This window comes from Equus asinus, chromosome 21 (genome assembly GCF_041296235.1).
Source record: "Equus asinus isolate D_3611 breed Donkey chromosome 21, EquAss-T2T_v2, whole genome shotgun sequence".
NCBI classification, from domain to species: domain Eukaryota; kingdom Metazoa; phylum Chordata; class Mammalia; order Perissodactyla; family Equidae; genus Equus; species Equus asinus.
This window is the reverse complement of record NC_091810.1, coordinates 88,523,451-88,543,951: the sequence shown is the minus strand read 5'-3', so window position 1 is coordinate 88,543,951 and position 20,501 is coordinate 88,523,451. Positions and strand designations below refer to the sequence as shown.

General features: G+C 36.8%; 1 protein-coding gene across 13 annotated transcripts in view; it reads right to left on the bottom strand.

Moving 5' to 3' along the window:
• U2SURP (U2 snRNP associated SURP domain containing) overlaps nucleotides 1-19,688 on the bottom strand; it is a 46,201-nt gene extending 26,513 nt beyond the window's left edge. For 4 of the 13 annotated variants that reach the window (XM_070493468.1, XM_070493475.1, XM_070493469.1 and 1 more), the window contains exons 1-13: nucleotides 19,514-19,688; nucleotides 12,779-12,823; nucleotides 11,329-11,460; nucleotides 9,197-9,295; nucleotides 7,239-7,353; nucleotides 6,650-6,783; nucleotides 3,725-3,792; nucleotides 3,061-3,155; nucleotides 2,942-2,977; nucleotides 2,767-2,849; nucleotides 1,622-1,787; nucleotides 1,225-1,436; nucleotides 259-302 (exon numbers count right to left, since the gene is read on the bottom strand). In XM_070493468.1, the coding sequence (XP_070349569.1) occupies nucleotides 259-302; nucleotides 1,225-1,436; nucleotides 1,622-1,787; nucleotides 2,767-2,849; nucleotides 2,942-2,977; nucleotides 3,061-3,155; nucleotides 3,725-3,792; nucleotides 6,650-6,783; nucleotides 7,239-7,353; nucleotides 9,197-9,295; nucleotides 11,329-11,460; nucleotides 12,779-12,823; nucleotides 19,514-19,558 (1,274 nt within the window). In that variant the 5' untranslated portion in view covers nucleotides 19,559-19,688. The remainder of the gene's footprint in view (nucleotides 1-258; nucleotides 303-1,224; nucleotides 1,437-1,621; nucleotides 1,788-2,766; nucleotides 2,850-2,941; nucleotides 2,978-3,060; nucleotides 3,156-3,724; nucleotides 3,793-6,649; nucleotides 6,784-7,238; nucleotides 7,354-9,196; nucleotides 9,296-11,328; nucleotides 11,461-12,778; nucleotides 12,824-19,513) is intronic. The other 9 variants (XM_070493471.1, XM_070493473.1, XM_070493476.1 and 6 more) reach the window with 5 other exon arrangements.
• Between the last annotated feature and the right edge of the window lie 813 nt (nucleotides 19,689-20,501).

Below are 20,501 nucleotides of genomic sequence, written 5' to 3'. Positions count from 1 at the left end.
ATTAAATCTATTAAACACATTCTAACTACTAAAGCTATAAAATTCTCTACATTGGTAACAATAAAAACAAAAAAGATAAAGACATAAAATTGCAAAGTATACTAAAGTTAGTTGAATTTCACATATCCCCCCAAAAAGGACTGGGAAGGAACCATTGCTCAGTCAAGATATTACCTTTTCCTCAACACCATTTTTTTTTTAATTCAGAAGGGGATATTGTCTATATTTAGATCAGTAATAATAAAGAAAAACATGTACCTTTCTGTTGGGATAACCACTTTGACTATGGCTTGCGACAGAGTCTGTATATGAAGTCACATCAGATAATAAACATAGAATATGTGAGTATTGTTAACAAGTAACAAGCAAAAATATACATATGCATTGAAAATACTACACATCTAATCACAAGTTTTGCAGGCAATCACTGCATTTGAATTATACACTAAGCAATTACATAAATGCAAATGGATGTGTTCAGTGAACAATAAATGTTCACCAAATGCAAAGAATCAGAACATTCCTGCCAGAATGCACATCAATGCACTGAAATAGGTACTACACCGAGAATTATCAGATAAAGATTTTAATTTGTGAAATAATTAACTGTTTGCATCTTACCATACAGTTTGCTACTTTGTTCCCAAGCCTTTAAAACCAGCCCTGTCATTTTAAGTGTAATTAACTCATAATAGAACCAACAAATTCTTATAACTTGAAATTAAGTTGGTTTTATGTTTAATAAAAAGAAAATACTCACCCTTTGCTTTTACTAGAGTAGTTAACTGCTTTTAAAAACCACATATGCTCTCAGTATCTAACAGCTCAGATCTTGAGAACTAAGTTAGCTAGCTGCCATCCAAACACTTTAACTCTTTAGGAGGTCTATTCTAATTGAAAAGTCACTTTACCAAATACAAAGTATCACTTTCTCAGAACAAAGTAAAATTAGATATTTTGCACTTAAGCAAACCTGGATACAACAGTGGACAAAGGGGAAAAAAACTTAAGTGGTCAAAAAAAGGAATGGTAGCCACAAATAAAAATATGACCTAGTATTTCAATACAGGTTTCCATGGGCTAAGGCAGGGAACACATCTACTTATTTCTTTAAGAGTTGCCAAACAGAATTACACACAAATTTATAAAAAATTGTTGAAAAGAAATACTACCAGATTTAGTATTTACAAATTAGATGCGCCCTATGTACATTTTTTTAATTACCTTCTCAAAATCCTCCTTGTTTTTAGGTGGTGGTAACATGGGAGCATTGGGGTTTTTTAACCGCTCTCTAGGCTGCGCGTTAAAAGGCAGTCCTGACGGAGGTGGGGGAAGCGTATGTTCCATCATAGAAGGCGGAATGTATATCGGATGTGGAGGAATAGGCACCGCTTTACCCCAACCTAACTTCATTTCAAAAGACATAATCATCTTTCCTGCAAGAAAGAAAAGAAAGGTCACCTTGGTTAACTCTCAAAAGAAAATAAAAGATTTCTCGTGATTTGAATTAATTCTCATTTTTAACCCTTCCATTTCTCGTCAATTCTCCCTAAAGTTTTTATAAATATTTTTCAGAACCAAAAAAAGTCTGAATTCTATAAATGGACAATAAAAACTTTACCATTTAAATTTTTTAAAGCTCTTTCAGCATCTCTTCTATTCATAAAGGCCACAAAGCCACAATTTCTCTCCCTTGCTCTTTCTTCATCAGTTCTAGGCCACATAATTTTCACACTGGCTAATGGCCCAAATCTTCCAAATTCTTGGCACAGCATTTCTTCATTCATCTATTAAAAAGCAGAAGAGTTTTTTGGTATGCAAAAAAGAAAGGAAAAAAAAAGAATTCCAAGCAAGAAGAAAGTAAAGTAGTTTTTGCAAAATGGAAAAAGACATACTAACACTACAAGTTCCCATTCAAACTAGGACCTCTACACGGGTAAAATCCTGCCCTCATGTGGCATGCACAAATCTTTTCAGACCATAAACATTCTGTTTCACACAAACAAGTGGCCAGAAGGAAGAGGCTGGGTGGCTTTCACCTCCCCTCTTCCTCCTTTTGAGATCCTGCATCTAAAATATGCTGTTCTACAGCGATGGTTCCTTTAGGCATTTAGCAACATTCTCCAGGCAGCAGTGGTTACCACATTTAGGTCAAGGAGGAAATACTTGTTGTAAACGAAAGAAAAAGATATGATCACTTTTTTTCCCAGCACCCAGCTACTAGTGTAATCAAGAAGAGAGAAAAAAGAAAATGGTAAATATGAAATGAAGTCTAAAACACATAATTTTTTAAAAAGAGCACATTATGTATAACAACCACTAAATTCCCCATAACACAATTAACACTGAAGCGGGGAAAATAATTAAAATATAAAAAACGAAAGCACAAACACTAGCTTGCTATTATGAGGGGGAAAAAATCCATAAGGAAGCAAGCTATGCCTCAGAAGAGGGTAGTCTCAAAAGAATACTGTCCCCCACTAGTCATATCCTGATTTTATAAATAAATCAGCAGCTAGTAAAACATTTCAAACTCAGAATATAGTCCAGTTATAGAAAGAAGAGATGAGCCCTTAAGAATTGTAGCAAGACAATTTGGCCCACACCAATAAAGCTCAACTTTAGAGGATAATTTTAGAGACTATCTAGTTCCATCAAATTTGCTTACTTCAGATTCCTGACTTTATTTTTGTGATTGACAAAGTAGTTCTCTTCCAAAAGTATAAAGCATATGAGCCCACATTCATCTTACTTTTCTAACATTACCTGTGGATTAATGTTTCCAAGGTATAAATTAGTAGTGCTTGGATCTCCTACGTCATGTGAGCCAGGTGCATAATCATCAAGAACTAGGGCAAAGAGGAAAAAAAAAAAATTATAACCTGCAAAAAACAAAGTTTGGACAATTTCTATTAATTAAAAAAGCAAAAAACTGTATTACCACCAGATGATCTATTTCTTCTTGAAGGCGCATCCACTTTAAAAAAGGGGGAAAAGAAAACAACTCTTAGTTTTTAGAATAGTTAATCAAATAGAAACATTAAAATAAACATCACTTACTAGAACGACGCTGACCATCAGAATCTGACTGAGGAGGCTCGAATCGACTTAACCTGCCTTTTGTTTTATGTCTCTCATCACGTTCTTCTTGAATTCTGTTGAAAATATTTATAATCACTAATAATGAGCCAAAATTTGTTTGTTCACATTTAATAAGAATAGAACTTATCCAGGCACCATCTTCAAATAACTTGAAATATTGGTGAGTAATTAGACGCCAGTACCAACAACCAAGATCAGAGAGTCTCCCAGCTATAACAGAATCATGAGCAAATTTCTGCTACACAAGCAATGGAATACAAAGCCCACTTTTATAGTGAGGAGGAAATTCAACAGCAAAACCACAGAATTTCTTCTTTCTTGGCTAAGTTCAACCTCTCCTCACCCCCACCTCAGTGACTATATTGTTTCCACTGCAAACAGGACTCCGGACATTAGATAAATCAATTGAATTGCATCCACATAATCTAAGCAACCTAGACGCTGGACAAAACACTAGTTTATTTTCAAGCATACCCCACAAAATACCACTATAATATCTAAAACAACCTCACGGTAAGCCAGTTAGTGATAACTAACTGGTACACTACACTCCTCATACCTGCATCTGTAACTACCAGCTCGATATACCTATGAGAGCCATTCTCAGCACTATAAAACTTACTGTTTCAATTCTTCTTTGAAGAGTTCCAAATTGCTTTTTTTCTTTTCTTTCTCCCCTTTCTTCAGTGGCTATGAAGGATATGACAAGTTATACTTCAAACCAAACAAGGTTAAGCAAGACTAATGGTTCAATAATCAGATCATTTTAAATAATTTTTATTTTAGTGCCAATTATGTTCTAATTATTTAAGTTCAAAAGAAAGAATGCTTCCATCATCACTGAACTTTCCCTCCTGTCCTCTCAAACTAAGAATTTAATAATCAAAATATTTAAAAAATTAAACAAAAGGACAAGCAGCAGTCTTAAAGTAAAGGAGCCACCAACTTCATCCCCCAAAGCCTGTAATACCTAGGCCTGACAATTGTTGGAGGGGAACAGGAGACAAAATTAATGAACATAAAGTAACTGAACTACCATCTAAAGTAACTGCCATAAACAACTACTAAAAATGTGCACTCTTCAAAACAATGCCCTTAGGAGGATATGAATTACTGAAACAATCAGTTAACATCTTTGGAATTCCTCTTTTAAAACTCCTTCCAAAACTGCTTTTGGAATCCCTCTTTTAAAAGCACCAAACTAATTCAATGAGGAAGAATAGTCTTTTAACAAATGGTGCTAGGACAACTGAATATCCAAAGGCAAAAAAGAATGAAGTTGGACCCCTAATTCACACCATATACAAAAATTAACTCAAATGATTCACAGACCTAAATCTAAGAGCTAAAACTATAAAAGTCTTAGAGAAAAACATCTGAGTGAATCTTCATGACCTTGAATTAGGCAATAGTTTCTTAGATACGACACCAAAAGCACAAGCAACAAAAAAAACTGATAAACTCAACTTCATCAAAATTAAAAACTTTTGTGCTTCAAAGGAGACTATCAAGAAAGTGCAAAGACAACCTACAGAATGGGGAAAACATTTGCAAATCATTATAGCCGACAAGAGCCTTGATTCGGGGCTCAGCCCCATGGCCAGGTGGTTAAAGTTCTGCACATTTCACTTTGGCGGCCCAGGTTCGCACATTAGGATCCGGAGCGCAGACCTACTCCATACACTAGCCATGCTGCGAAGGTGTCCCACATACAAAACAGAGGAAGACTGCCAGAGAAGTTAGCTCAGGGCTGGTCTTCCTCAAGCCAAAAAAAGAGGAGGACTGGCAACAGATGTTAGCTCAGGGCAAATCTTCCTTAGGAAAAAAAAAGCGAGACTTGACTCATAGGTGTAAAATACTCTTAAACTGAACGATAAAAAGACAACCCAATTAAAAAATGGGCCAAGGACCACTCATCAGGACATGCTGAGGTGGCATCCCCCATAGCACAACCATAAGTACCTACAACTAGAATATGCAACTACCTTCTGGGGGGTTTTGGGTAGAAGAAGAGAAGAAAAAAAAAAAAGTAGAAGATTGGCAATGGACATTAGCCCAGGGGCCAATCTTTAAAAAGAAAAACAAAAACTGGGCCAAGGATCTAAAAAGACATTTCTCCACAGAAGACTATAAACAGATGATAAACACATAAAAAGATGTTCAATATTAGGAAAGTGCAAATCAAAATCACAATTAGGTACAACTTTCATACCCACTAAGATGACTAAAATAAACTTTAAAAATAAACAGGCAATTTTAACAAGTGTCGACGAAGATGTGGAAGAAGTGGAACTCTCATACACCGCTGATAGGACAGTAAAATGCTACAGCCACTTTAGAATAGTTCGCCGGTTTCTCAAAAGGTTAAACAAATAGTTACCATATGACCCAATAATTCCACTCTCGGGTACATATAAGAGAAGTGAAAACATATGTCCACACAAAAGCCTGTACACAAATGTTTATAGCAGCATTACTGATAGCCAAAAAGTGGAAATCCAAATGTCCATCAAGTGATAGATGGATAAATATTATGTGGTATAGCCATAAAATAGAATATCATTTGCCCATAAAAAGGAATGAGGTACTGATATATGCCACAACATAGATGAACCTTGAAGCATTATGCTAAGTAAAGAAGACAGACACAAAAAGCCACATATTGTATGATTCTACCTGCATGAAATATCCAGAACAGGCAAACCCAAAGAGACAAAGTAGATTAGAGGTTGCCAGGAGATGGGAATGACTAAAAGTAGGTATAAGGTTTCTTTCTGGGGTAATAAAAATGTTCTGAAATTAGAGGTTAGTGATTATTGCACAACCATGAATATTATTTTTTTAAACTTAATTGTATACTTTAAAAGCATGTATTTTATGGTATATGAATTATATCTCAATAAAGCTGTTATTTTTTTAAATTGCTTTCAGAGCTATTTTAAAAGTCACACAAGAAAAATGAATCTCACTATTCAATATAATCATATTTCTTCACCAAATTTGGCTCAAATGACATGACCCACATCTATCTACCATGCACCATGAAAACCCTACCCGCAAAAAACAAGAGTTTTTCTAATACTGAGAATATTTAAAAGAAAGTGTCACTAATTCTAACAGTAATTCCAAATAAATTCCAAAAATGTTCTAGGTAACAGACACATTGCTAGAGTAGATAGTCTTCCAAGGTAACTGACATGACACATGCTGACATAATTTAAACCTCAGTTCAGTACTGTTTAAAAAGACAACCGAATTCTTTTACACGGACACTTAAAATATAGTTAACTTTTTACTTGCAATATGCTACGAGTATAGTAAAAGCATATGTTCACTGCTCAAAGAGAATAAAAAAGAGTACCATCCATATGCCCTGCTCTAATTTATTATCTCTCATCCAGGAAGATTAAACATCAAAACTCAACATCTACTCCGAAAATAATTAAAAACAAGAAACCAAAGTCCTGCTTACAGTGGAAGTACTGAAAGTATCATTGGCAGTATCATCTCGGAACACAAATGTTCACTTAATTTAAGTATGACTTACAGGTTTTTTGGTTTCTATCACAAGAAGAGATGGTGGTCTTTCACTGGATGACTGATTTGGAGGATTTTTTTGATCTGCAAATCTTGACGATGGCTTATAGATTTTACCTCTTTTCTCATCTGTTTCATGTTCTTCTGAAATTTAAAATACTGTTTCAAAACTAATTTCACATTATTTGGATTTTCTTTACTATTTTTATTTAAAAATAAACAAAAATGTAATATGCTTGTAGTATTAAGATACATCACTACTGACAAAATATGAAGTTAAATTCAAATATTACCACCCCACTCTCAAAAATATAATTTAATCATTTAACAGCAAAACTATGCAATATATTAAAATTTTTCCAAAGTGTTCTGCTATCTCGAAACTTGAAAGGAACTAAATATTTTAAAAACTTATTTTGCTCTAATTTCTCATTAATCCATTATTTGGCCATTTATCTTGCTAGTTAATACCACCACTAGAGGGTGCTAATAGAAAAGAAACGTAAAATTCAAAAGCAACCAAACTTCTTTCATAATTATCTGCAGTCATTCAACCAAGACTTTTGGGTTTGCTCAAGGACTGTAATATTCACACTTACCTTTAGCTGCATTAACAACACCTCCACGTACAAACGTCTTCACTTTATTACCATCACTTCCTTCAAAAGCAGCAAGAAATTCCTCATAAATCTCAGCAGCTGCCTTTTCATCCTCCTAATTACACATGAAAATATTAGTATCACCTAATATAAAAATTATTATTGCACACAGGGGGAAACTCATCAAGGAATAATGTAAATGACAGCAGGTTATGCAGTCCTAATAGGTAATACTATCTAGTCATTAGTAGACACTATATATTAATTAACATTAAAACTAAGAGAAGTTTTGCTCCTCTACTGGCAATCTGCATAACCTGAAAAGGACCTACTAAGTAAATTTGTTTAGACACAATTCAAGGGTCAAAAATGTATGACAATTGACCATATAAAATGTATTATTCTATTAATGTTTGTCATTTCCAAAGCACAATGATTTAATCAGTGAAGATAAAGATTTCCTTTACAAACCACTGAAGACATGGGTATTAGAAGCTGAAGCAGCAGTATCTCCAGACAGTTGGCATTAAAGGAAAAAAAGCTCAGAAGAACCTTGACAACTTCAATTATAACTATTCTAAATGTCCCCAAAACATGTATGAATAGAAAGGCCAATGGAAAAGAAAACACAGAAATAAACCCAACAGCGTGTAGAAATTTAGTATTCAATAAAAGGGGCATCTCAAATCAGTGGAGAATAGATGGACTTTTTAATGGATAATCTTGGGATAACTTGACAGCTATTTGAAAAAAAGATAAAAATGAACCAATTCTTCACATAATATACCAGGAAAAATTGCAAATTAATCAGATTTAATTTTTTTAAATGAAATTATGTAAGTATTAGAAAAAAAACATGAGGAAACTCCTTCATAAGCTGAGAGTGGGAAAATCTTGACTGAAAAACCAGAAATCGTAAGGAAAGACTAATAAATCCGATTCCATTATCAATAAATAGTTTCTGCATGGAAAAAACATCAGAAGCAAAACAAAAAGATAATCGACAAACTGGAAAAAAACACTGCACCTTTTGTCATAGACAAAGCATTAATATTACTAACATACAAAAGAGTTTTTCTAAAAACAGAGATAATCTACTAACTTGACAAACTGGTTTAGATATGAGCAGATAGTTCACAGAAACAAACACAAGAAAAGTTGTTCAACTTTACTTGTAAGAGAAATGCAAATTTAAAACAACACTGAGACCGTTTTTCACCTAGCAGATTGGCAGAATTCCTTCGCTAATATCCTGTTGGCAAGGTTATGGGGAAACAACCTCTCATACATTGTTGAGAGGGATGCAAAATGGCCCTGCCCTTACAGAGAGCAATATGACAATATCTAGCAGAACTACATTTATGTATTTACCATTTAACCCAGTAATCTAACTTAAAGGAATGTATCCCAAAGATACACTATCAAAAAACCATATGCGTAACACTATCCATAACAGCACTATTTGTAAAGGCAAAAGAACAAAACACAAATGCCTTCAACAGAATTTTAATTGAATAAACTATTGAATATCCACAGAGCTTTACAAAAAAAGAACAAGGAATATTTCAATACACTTCCAGTAATCTCTGACATGTTAAATGGAAAAAGCAAAGCGGAGAAAAGAGTACTATATACAGTATGCTATCATTCATCGAAGAAAGGGGAGGGGTACAATATATATGTATATACAATTGCTTATATAAAAAGACAAGACCAGAAAAGAACCAAAATTGTTACACAGAAGAGAGGAAACAGTGGAGGGCACAGGCATAGAAAGCTGGACTCCTCTGAACATACCCCGTATGACAGACTTATAGACTTGACTTGGAGGATAAGAGCTGAGAATACCTTGGAGGTCAAAAATCTCTGAAAAACATCCTCTACTGTCCATACACTTACTGCCCCCTTAGACACATTTATTTCCAAGGATAACTCAAAACCTACATTTTAAACATTACCTTTTTCTTTAATTCTTCTTGCTCTTTCTTACTTAAAGTTCGCTTAGCTGTACTCATTTTTCCAATACTAAATGCTTTAAGTTTGTTTTCTAGAAGAGGCTGTAAAAAGAAATAAAAAGGATACCTTTAATACACATTCTTAATGCTATCCACAACTCAAGTGATACACCTCAACTGATAACCAAGTCTTCAGAACAGATGATCTTTTTAAAAAATGGTTCACTGTAAAAGGAAAAGCTGAGGCTACCCTAAGTGTCAGGTGCCTACCATGGGCTTGATTCTGATGTAAGTATTCATGAAAGAATGTCTTCATTTGCTAGCTCAAGGTCAATAACAGACAAAAGCCTTTAAAAAAAAAAAAGGCAAAAATAAAACGGAGAAAGAGATGCCAAGGCTTAGAACTCATTCAACCTACTTGTTGGCAGCAAAAATAAAAGCACTTGAGGGAAAGTACAAATGTTTCTGGGCAAAAAAAGCAGTAATAGAAAACACGTTTTCAAATAGGGAGAAAGAGGCATACATTTCCATGGTTCAGTAGCAGGAACCTAAATACCATCTATAATCCCCATTTCGGGTACTACAAATTCTCTCTCTTCCTCTTCTAATTTAGTAAATTACCTCATTCTTCACCAATAATACTGATGTTTATAAACATCATAATTTCATTTTCTTTGCTGGGATATATGACATACAGTATTTTAGTTTTCACTACAAGTAAATATTTATCAATTAATTTTGAATATGAGAAAATAGTATTTTAATGAAGTCTTCATTTATGTAACTTAGAAGAAATTTCCTTCTGAACTATGGCTTGAATATCAACTGTCTGTAGACTTGTATTTGTTCAATCAGTTATGCACTTGAATGTTAGATTCTGATTCATAAGAGAAGGATGTTTATTGAATACAACCTAAAATATTAATCGCAATTGAAATCTAACGGTTTCTCTAGTGCCTATCAAAATGAGAGGTTAACCAATTACAAAATTAGACTTTTTCAATGTCCTGGTTATTAAAAAGGCTTGCCCTTGAGAGATGCAGAATGGAAGAGTAATACTGCTGCAAACTATTTTAAAGTTACATTAAAATTCTTTTGAAAAAATAAAGTGGTTTACAACCCAAAAGTCAATTTTGGGTTTCATGAACAGATTCAAAGTAAATTTTTTTTCCTCAAAATAGAAAGAAAAATGTTTTGTCATCATTCAGCATCTTTGGTTTCAAAATTTCAAAAATTTAAACAAATGATAAAATTACATATAAAATCAGTGAAAAACATTTTTACCAAACAAAATTTTTGTGCTCAAATTCTATTTACATCCTAAGAGCTAAACTTAGACACCCAAGAGAGAAATGGTTAAGGAAATTATGGAATGTTTACTCAAAGAAATACAACCATCCATTAAAAAGTTTGTTTACAGAATTTTTGCTAAAATTTTTTAAAAATTAGAACTGAAAACAGAACATTTCAAACGTGTTCCTGTAAAATGGATCTCAGCGAAGTACAAATATATTTATGCTTAGAAATAGTAAACAAGAAAAATAAAGTGTTAATGCTAATACTGGCTGGTGATGATTATCTTCTTCATTATCTTTTCCAAATTTAATCACAAGAAAACATTATTTGAATTAGAAAAAAAGACTAAAAGAGCACAAGAGCACTTTGAAGACAGACGAGGTAAAGCTCCTTCTCTGGGTTCTCATATTGTCCTGGGCACTGCACTAACCAGAGTGAACAGCACCTGCTCCATTGTGCTTCCCAGGGCGAGACTACAAGCTCCCTGAGAGCAAGCACTGTGTTTTAACCATCTGTGCATTTCCAGTGACTGGCATTTGGTTCAGTAAATGTTTGGTATAAGGGGGAACAATAAATCTTAACATTAACCATTTATACCCAAAATGCTCGTTTTTCTCAAATAAAATTTTAAATTTTAAATAAAACATACTTGACATATGAACTAAAAAACATTTCCTTATATGAAGTCAAGTTTATCATTAACCCGAATACAATAAAGAATGCTATTTTCAAATAGTACAAGATGAAACAAGTACAAAACCAAGATATTCAACTACCAAATTCAATCAAGGACAGATTAAAATCATTAACTATCCTTTCTTATCTTTATCAATACTTACTCTTGAGAGATTCTGATGAGGAGAATCACAAAGGCTTTCACGGGCGCTCTCATTCCTATAATTATGTTTTCTTGGGCTCTTAGGTCGTGTCCGACTTGGCATATCACTATCTGAGGGTCCAGATGCATCCATCTTCAGGAAAAATACAAGTTTTTAAAAATCATATTAGCAGTACTAAAAACCAGAAACAACCCAAATGTCCAAATATTCACAAATTTCATTATACATTATCAAAACTCTCATCCCTTAATATCACCACTGATTTCATTCAAAAAGTCCGTAAGTGCAGGGAAAGTTTTCCATAATTCTAACTTGCACTTGAAGGCTCGAATTTTATAGTGGTAACAAATAGTTGGTTTCCTTATAGGAATAGGTTCGTTTTCTTCATTTTCAAGAAAATATCTGCCACAACTCAAGTCTGATAAGCATAGTTTTGTCAGTTGTTCCTCCAAGTAAAAATGGTATTCCTTTAAAAAAGGAGCCAGTTTTATTTCTCAATTTAAACAATCCCACAAGTACTTTTCCTCAAGACAACATCACACTTTGGTAAGCAGAAATGGCTTGTATGTACTTCCCATTTCATCACAAAAAACATTAAAAATATCCATATACGACGACAAGATTTAACATTAATAATTTTCACTGCTTCATGAAGAACTCTCTTAAGTGTCACCAGCATACTTTTAGGCACAAAAGTGCCTACTGAGGAAGAATATAATGACTACTAGTGCATTTTGGCAACATTGCTGTGACTTGTGCTAAGGTGCCAATAGTTTGCCTATCAATTGCTTTTGCACCATCAGTGGAAAGTGTCAACAAAGTGAAAATGGCAATCAATGTCTTAGTATTATTACAAAATAGTTTTGAACTCTCAAACCCCTTGAAAGATTCTCAGCAACCCTGAGGGGTCTGAAGACCACACTTTGAGCACTGCTGTAATAACATATGTAAAGGAAGGTTTACTGTAGTTATTACCCAAAATGTCAAAAAACTTTAAACAAAAACTATATGCCCCTAAACAGAGAAATAGCTTAATAAATAAATGTACCTCCCACCGTGGAATATTATGATGCCATTAGAAAGACAAGATTAGAGCTACATTTGTTGACTTTCAGGGATTTCCAATAGGGGTATTGTGCAGTGAGAAAAGAACAAGTGTCTATAATGCAAACCATAGTTAAAGTACAAGTACACACATTTATGTATGCACACAATTTTATAAACACAATAAAAACAAGGAAGGAAACATATATATTAGGTTTCTAACATGGTTTGAAGGGGCCAACTTATGCAAACAGAAAACAAAAAAAGCAGGGCACCTAGCAAAAGAGGTGAAAAAATAGGCACATATACTATAATCATATTTATTTATCAAGTAAAATCATTAAGTGTAGGGATATATACAAAGAGAAATTAAATTTTAAAGACAAAAACCGCCTTTTATACTCACATGTGCATCTGAAGATCCAGATGAATGAACATCTGATGATCTGGTCTGCAAGTATTAAAAATAAAAGTCAATCTTTAAATGATCAGAAAATGTCTTCCTATGCTCACAAAGCAAGTGTTTCTCATGTTATAGAGACTTAATCTTTCCAAACTTATAGCAATTTCTTCTCAGCTAGTAACACTGAATAACGGCAATCTCTGACTTACAGAAAGTTTGTGACACAAAATAAATGTGCAAGTCAATTCTTTAAAATTCAGAATGTGTATTTCCCAAAATATGATACAAATAATAGTAGGACATGTCTGACCCACAGTTACCTTTTTATATTGTAGACTAGAAACCTAACCACTAATTTTACAATAGAGTTTTTGTGCAAAAGTTCTTTCAAGTCATAAGATATAGTGTTTACTGCCACAACACTGACAGAGCAGCGACTTCCTGCTACACAGCAAAGAAACCTCCCCTGCTTTCTCCAACCACCCAAGACATAAGAAACAGATGCTAATAGCAAGAAAATCCACACATAAACCCCTAATGTCTAGTAAAAGGTACAAATTCTACTGCAGAAATAGTTCAAGAATCTGGAAGTACTAAAACATTAAGAGCACAGATTCTGGAACAGACTTCCTGGTTTTAGCACTTCCCAGATTTGTAACCTTGGGCCTAGTTCCTTCATCTGTAAAGCTGAATAGCATCTGCCTCACAGGATTGTTATGAAGGACAAATACAAGTGAAGCACTTAGAACGATGCTTGGTACATAATAATTCTTCAATAAGTATTAGCCAGCAGCAGCTTTATAACAAGGTCACCCTGGACTCCTTCCTTCCCCCATAATCAACTGAGTCAAATTCTGTTCATCCCTCTTCTAATATAGCTCTTCTCCAGGGAGCCTTCTTTTCCTTTCCAAAGATACCACTGCGCTTCAGATCTTCCCTTTATTCAACCATTTTACTGAGCAACCATTTACTGGTACCGTGCCTTGTATAAGAGATATAAAGTAAAATAAGACACAGCTCCTGCCCTTAGGAGCTAATAAAAGACACAAGTAAAACAATATGGCTATGCCACAAGAGCACAGAGTGCAGGAAATATTAAAAGGAGTGGGGAAGACGTTAGGAAAAGCTTCCCAATGAAGATCTGAGGTGAGACTTCTGAAGCAATCCTCAATTATCAGCAGCACTGCAATAATCTTCCAACTCACCTTCCTCACTCCCAAATCCTTCCTAAACTATGCTCATAGAGAGGCTTTTCTAAAGAACTTTCCTGCCTCAAATTTCCCATGGCTCTCTAATTTTATTCTGTAGCATTCAAAGCCCTCCACAATTTAGTTCAAACTTACCTTTCCCTAACCACTGGCTAAACCAGACCATTTATCAAAGCATTTCCCAGCAATTTATTTTTTTCACCTCACCCATTTCTTTTTTTATACCCCTATCTCTACCCTTCAAAACTCTACTCATTGTTCAAAAGGACTCAATCAAATTCCTCTATGCTCTTGAAGCTTCCCCTTCTCCATCCCCCATTCAACCAACTATCACTTCCTTCTCTAAATTTTTAGATACCTCTGATAGCTCAGCCTTGTACTATTACATGTTGACACTCGGCTTCCACTAGACAGCATGCTCCCCAAAAGGGAGTGCGGTCTTGTTAATGTTTTCTTCTTCAAAGTCAAGCACAAGATCTGGCAAGTGACAGAGCCTCAACATACTTGTTGACTTAACCTGCTGAAACAAATACCTAGCCAACAAAATTACACTCCACAATGTCAACATACTATGCTGTTTACTCACTAACAAGTAGCAGCTACATAGCTTAATACCGCTCTCCAAGCCAAATCAAGGTCTCCCTCTCAAAAAAACTTTGTAAGATCGCTGAGACATGCACTATATATAATAAAGTTAAATAACAAACTTCAAATGATCTTTAAAATTACATCCACAACACTACTAACACACGAAAAGTTGTAAGTACATTTCGAATGTCCTGTCGTTTACCTAAACTGAGGAAGGGCCTAGTGAAAAAATTTAACTCCTCAAGACATCTAACAGTACCAAAGAGCCTCAATTGTTACAGGGGAAGCATTTCTTGCTTTCAAAAGTTGCTTCAGCAAAATATCTAGCACATGGCTGGTCTGCAATAAAATGTTAAAGCTATTTAACAATAGTATAAGAGGCAAATTTTGTGTAATACTAGGGTTTTCAAGTTTATCCTGTATCAAGTTTTTACTTTTATTTTAAAAATTATGCTCTTTGTAAAAAGGGGTAGACAAGCAGGAGTCTTCAACTTGCATACAAAATGAGCCCTCATCTCATTTGCCAGTAAGGCAAATGGGTATCTTTCATAGGTTAACTTTCCAGGGAAAAAAAAGCTTCAAGAATAAAAAAAAAAAAAAAATCAAAAGAAAATAAAAATTGGACTTTGAGAAAAGAATCAATTCAAGCCACTAAGAAATCTTTTTTAACCATATCAATAGTCATATTCAAGCACCAGTGCTGCAAATACTCAAGCTTCTAAAAAGCACCAGTGAGGGGCTAGCCCCGTGGCCGGGTGGTTAAGTTCACCCACTCTGCTCCGGGAGCTCAGGGTTTCGCCAGTTCGAATCCTGGGCGCAGACATGGCACCGCTCATCAAACCATGCTGAGGTGTCATCCCACATGCCACAACTAGAGGGACCCACAACTAAAAATACACAACTATGTACCAGGGGGCTTTGAGAGAAAAAGGAAAAATAAAATCTTTAAAGTAAAAAATAAATAAATATAAATAAAGGGACCGGCCTGGTGGCGCAGCAGTTAAGTACGCACATTCCGATTTGGCAGCCCGGGGGTCAGCGGTTCGGATCCCGGGTATGGACATGGCACCACTTGGCACGCCATGCTGTGGGAGACGTCCCATATATAAGTAGAGGAAGATGGGCACAGATGTTAGCTCAGGGCCAGTCTTCCTCAGCAAAAAGAGGAGGATTGCCAGTAGTTAGCTCAGGGCTAATCTTCCTCAAAAATAAAATAAAATAAAATAAATAATAAATAAATAAATAAAAAGCACCAATCAAGAAAACCAAAGTTCATAATTCCACTCTCCACCCCAAAACACAACATTCCATCCATAAAACTAGCCATCTTATATTCTTAAGATAAGGTTACAACCATACCATAATAAAGATTTCCTTTTAAACCAGAAGTGGCAAACTATGAAGAGCCTAATTTTCAAGGTTTGTGTTTTGCTTGAAGTTTTTCATCATATTTAAATCTTAGATATCTTCAGAACCACAGGAAAAAAAAAATGTACAAAGGCAGTAATAAACACCTAAGGATCACAAGCCTTGAATGGATCATTTTACTTATTCCTTGCAAGTGAAATACTTTTGTTAACCAGCAGCAAATTGAAACAGTTCCCAAACCAATTTAGCACTGGATGTCAAGAAAGCCAGCAGTATTTTCTACTTTGTTCATTTAGCTCTCTAACCCAATTTTTAACTATACAGTAAAAAGTAAGCACTGTCACAGCGTAAAAGAACAGGGCACACAATTCAATTACATTAGTAGTATTACCAGCAAAGGAGATGCAGAAGGAAAGAAAATACCACATTCTCTTCATATCCTCATTTTGCTAAGCAAGCAAACAAAACTCTTAAAATCAAAATAGTAAGTTAATTTTTATAAATTAAATGCTAAAGAAAAATGTTTAACAAATTTCTAAGCAAGCAGTTACAGGCTCTCTCTGTCTCTCCTCTGCAAATCAAAGCTCCAACATGGCACCAACACCCTTCTCCCCCAAAGCAATATTTTAGTCTGGTGATAAACAAGAATAAATGGATAGGAAAATTTTAGTTCATTCCTAAAACATTTACTGAATTTCAACATTTGCCAGACTTTAAAATGAAAAGTACAGCAAAACTACACAAAAAATAAAAGGGCCCAGGGTCTCTTCGTCAGGGACAACTACACATAGTCATTTGACTATACATACATAAGTTATTTGACTATACATACCTAAAATGTCATTATTAAAGCTAGAAGAAATGGTAGAGGTTACCTAATTTAATCTATTTTATAATTAAGACATGTCAAATAATTTTGCTATTTCAACAGCAAAAATCCGTATGTTGTACATTTTAAAATTAACATTTTCTCAAAGTCTAGAAATATGATTAACAAGCATCCCTACTCATATCCATGGGAAGTTAACTACCAAAGAAGAATGAACATGAAAAAGAACCCATTCACTCCATCTGACTATAGAATGTGTCACTCATCTGCTCTCCCCAGAGGAAGGGAAATCAAACCACAGAGATCAAAGGCTAGAAATTCCAACCACTGTGGTGTTAGTCAAAATGATTTCAGACTCTCTCCAATAATTTCTGGACTTGGGTTACAAACAAAAAACAACAATCTGGGCAGTCATTATGATAGTTGATGACTTAGACTATAAATCTCAATATTAGAATTTATCCTGACATTTTGAAAAGTAAGCAATTTTTTATTTCTTCTAAAAAAAAGGAGAGGGGAAAGAAACTAAGATTTATTATGTACTTTACAGACATTAACTCATTTAATCCTTACATGAACTCTGTAAAAAAGAAATTATATCCAAATTACAAATGAGGAAACTGAGGCTCGAGTTTAAGCAGTTTGCCTTAATATCGCAAATATAATTAATTACCAAGACAGAATTTGAATCCACATCTCTTTTGTTCATTATCAAAATCATAATCTTCCCACATTATGCATCCTCCATATTATTGGAGAAAATCACATCAATATCACCTGAGTCCTGAGACATTCTGATTCTTTATACAGACATCAGTAGGAAATCTCTTAATAGCATCAACTGATGATACCCTAAAGCAATATAAACTGACAAGATTTATTACTGGAAGATCCAACAACTTACTTATAGGAACAACCACCCTCAACCATGAGAAGTACTAAAGAAGGAACACTGAACATGTACATTAAAATGTTTTCAATGTATCCAAGGCCCCAAATAGGAGATACTCAAAATATTACTTTGAGAAAAAACAAAAATCGTGAAGCTTATGCATCAATTATTATGGATGTAGGTAGCTTTCCTAATAGTTCCCTAATAGTAAGCTGGGCTGTTTTTGTCATGAGTCTGCTGAGGGGAAGTGGGCAAGGAGAGGTATCCGACTATTTCCCTGCTCATCAAGGGGAAAGGTACTGGGGAGGGAAGAAACTAACAGAGTAAACAAAGAAGGCAAAGCAACCCAAACTGGCCCTGTACCATAGTTTCTACATAACTAAAGGATGTCCGGTAAAGCCATTACTAATTACAAACTAATTATGGACATCATTCAACAAATGGCTTAAAAACTATGATTTATTGGAGCCAGCTGCTGGGGTAGTGGTTAGGTTCGCCTGCTCCACTTGGCAGCCTGGGGATCGGGGTTCGGATCCCCTGCGAGGACCTACACACTGCTCAAGCCATGCTGTGGAGGCGTCCCATACAAAAAAACAGAGGAAGACTAGCACAGATGCTAGCTCAGCGACAATCTTCCTCAAGCAAAAAGACGAACATTGGCAACGGAAGTTAACTCAGGGCCAACCTTCCTCACCAAAAAAAAGATGATTAAAAATAAACTATGATTTATTAGAAACTGAGAAAGCAAGTATAAAACGAGTTATGCTTCTGAGAATTGTAAACGCAAGACTTGCCCCCTCTATCGTAAACTTAACTTCCTAATAACCAAGTTACAATCATACTCTTTAAGAAGAACAGTCCCTAGAACCTTCAAGTGTTACAAAACCTACTGCATCTCCATCAAAAAGCTTAACTGCTACTTCGAGCAGTACCTATTACTTTCAATACCGTGTTCGAGATGAGAAACTCAAAGCAAAAAACGATTAAATGACCCGCCCAAGATGGCAACTAAGACCTGATGCTAACCATAACCTAACTAACGCTAAACTACTTCTACAGCTCACCGGTTTCACAATACGTGCACACGGTTCCCTGCGAACGCAAACGCGATTTGCTAATCTTAGGCGGCTTCCAAGTCTTCGGAAGTTCTCCTTTCCGTAGAAGACACAACATGGAGATGCAGGAGTCTCCGAGTCCTCGGAAACGAGCCCCAGAAGAAGAGCTCAGTTTACGCTTCCTCTCAGGGGAGGGAAGACCACGTGTAGCGCGCAGCATTCACCTTGGCGATGCAGCACCGCAAAGGAGGGCTGCTCCCGCCTCTGCACTCCCCGCCCCGCGTCCCTCCGCTAGTGGTCCTCCCCGCACAACTTGCGCCCCAGAGGTTATTTATGCTCTGGAGGGCGCGCAGGACACGGAGGGAGGCCGGCAGCGTGTGAGATCCAAAACCAAAGAGCCGACGAAAGAGACGTAGACCCCAAAGCCCGGGGAAGCGATTCCCGCCTCTCCCAGGCGCTGTCCGGCGGCCCCAGGGCGCAACAAGCTGAAAGACACGAGCGCGTTTTCGCGGCTCTGGACCTCCATCTAAATCCCTGACTGCACTCGAGTGCCGAGCGCGGGCCTAACTACCCACGCCAGCCCCCTGGGCCCGCCAGTCTGGAGCCCAATCCAGGCTGGGACGAAGGAGAGACACCAGGCCTCTCAACCTGCGCACCACCGTGCGTCGGCGGCCCGGCCGACCGTCGCGACCAGAACGCGGACGCCCACCCCACGCCCTTCCAGCTGGCCAGGGGCGTCGACAGGCCCCAGACGACAGTGACAGACCCACTGACTCACGAAGTCCTCTAAGAAATTACCTTTGAACTGGCCTTCTGAGATCCGCCTGGCGTTTTGTCCGCCATCTTGCGCTTTGCCCCTCCTTCGGCGGCGGCAGCAGCACGGGCGAGCCGAGCGCCGAAAGAGTGGATCTCGGCGGAGCCCGCCAGAGGCGCCGCAAGGCTGAATAGTCGATTGCGGAGGTGAGGCGTTCGCGCGGCGCGGCGCCACGTGACTTCCGGAGTCAGTCGCTCCCCGGCCCCGCCCACGCCGCTGGCGTCTGTGGGCGTCTGAGTTGTTCGTCTGGTTCCTGGGCCGGGAGTTTGCGCAATGTCTTCGTCCTGACTTTCGGCGCCGCTGCTATTTCACCCTTTTCCCAGCGGCAACCCTTGATGGCGAGCCAGTTTTCCTTCCTGGGCGAGGAGGGAACGGCTCCTTAAAGAAGAAATGCACCGGTCAGCTGGGGAGAAGCTTTTCAACGCAGGAAATAAGTCTGGGGCTAACTAGGGGGTCCGGCGCTCCACGGACAAAGATGGTGTTTGCGCCCCCTCGGGAGCTCACACCCTACTGAGATAGGCAAACTTGCAATCTGCTCAAGTCACTGTAACATTGAGTTGTGCCCGGCAAGCGGAGAAGAGTATTTGACTCAGCCTGAGAGTCTGGCATTGGGGGGATCCGATAGATTGTTTAGGGCATCTACAAAATGGGTACCTGCAGAGAGAGGGTGAATGAGAGAAAATGATAAATAGGTGGTTTTCCAAATCTGGCAAGCACGTAAGTTGTGTATCATTTAAGAATTACGTTTTAAGGTTTAGTACTGTTTTCACTTTTAAACACATAAATGGAGGGGAACACCATACACTTTTCTGTACTTAGTACTTCTTTTTTTAAAAGTTCTTAATAGGGTCTGTCTTCAAAGAAGGAAAGCTGCTTGAGAAAGTCATGCCTGAACCGAGCCAGGCATGGAAAATGGAAAGGCATGCCAGGCAGAGGGAGTAGTTGCAATGAAAGCCTGGTGGCATGGATCAG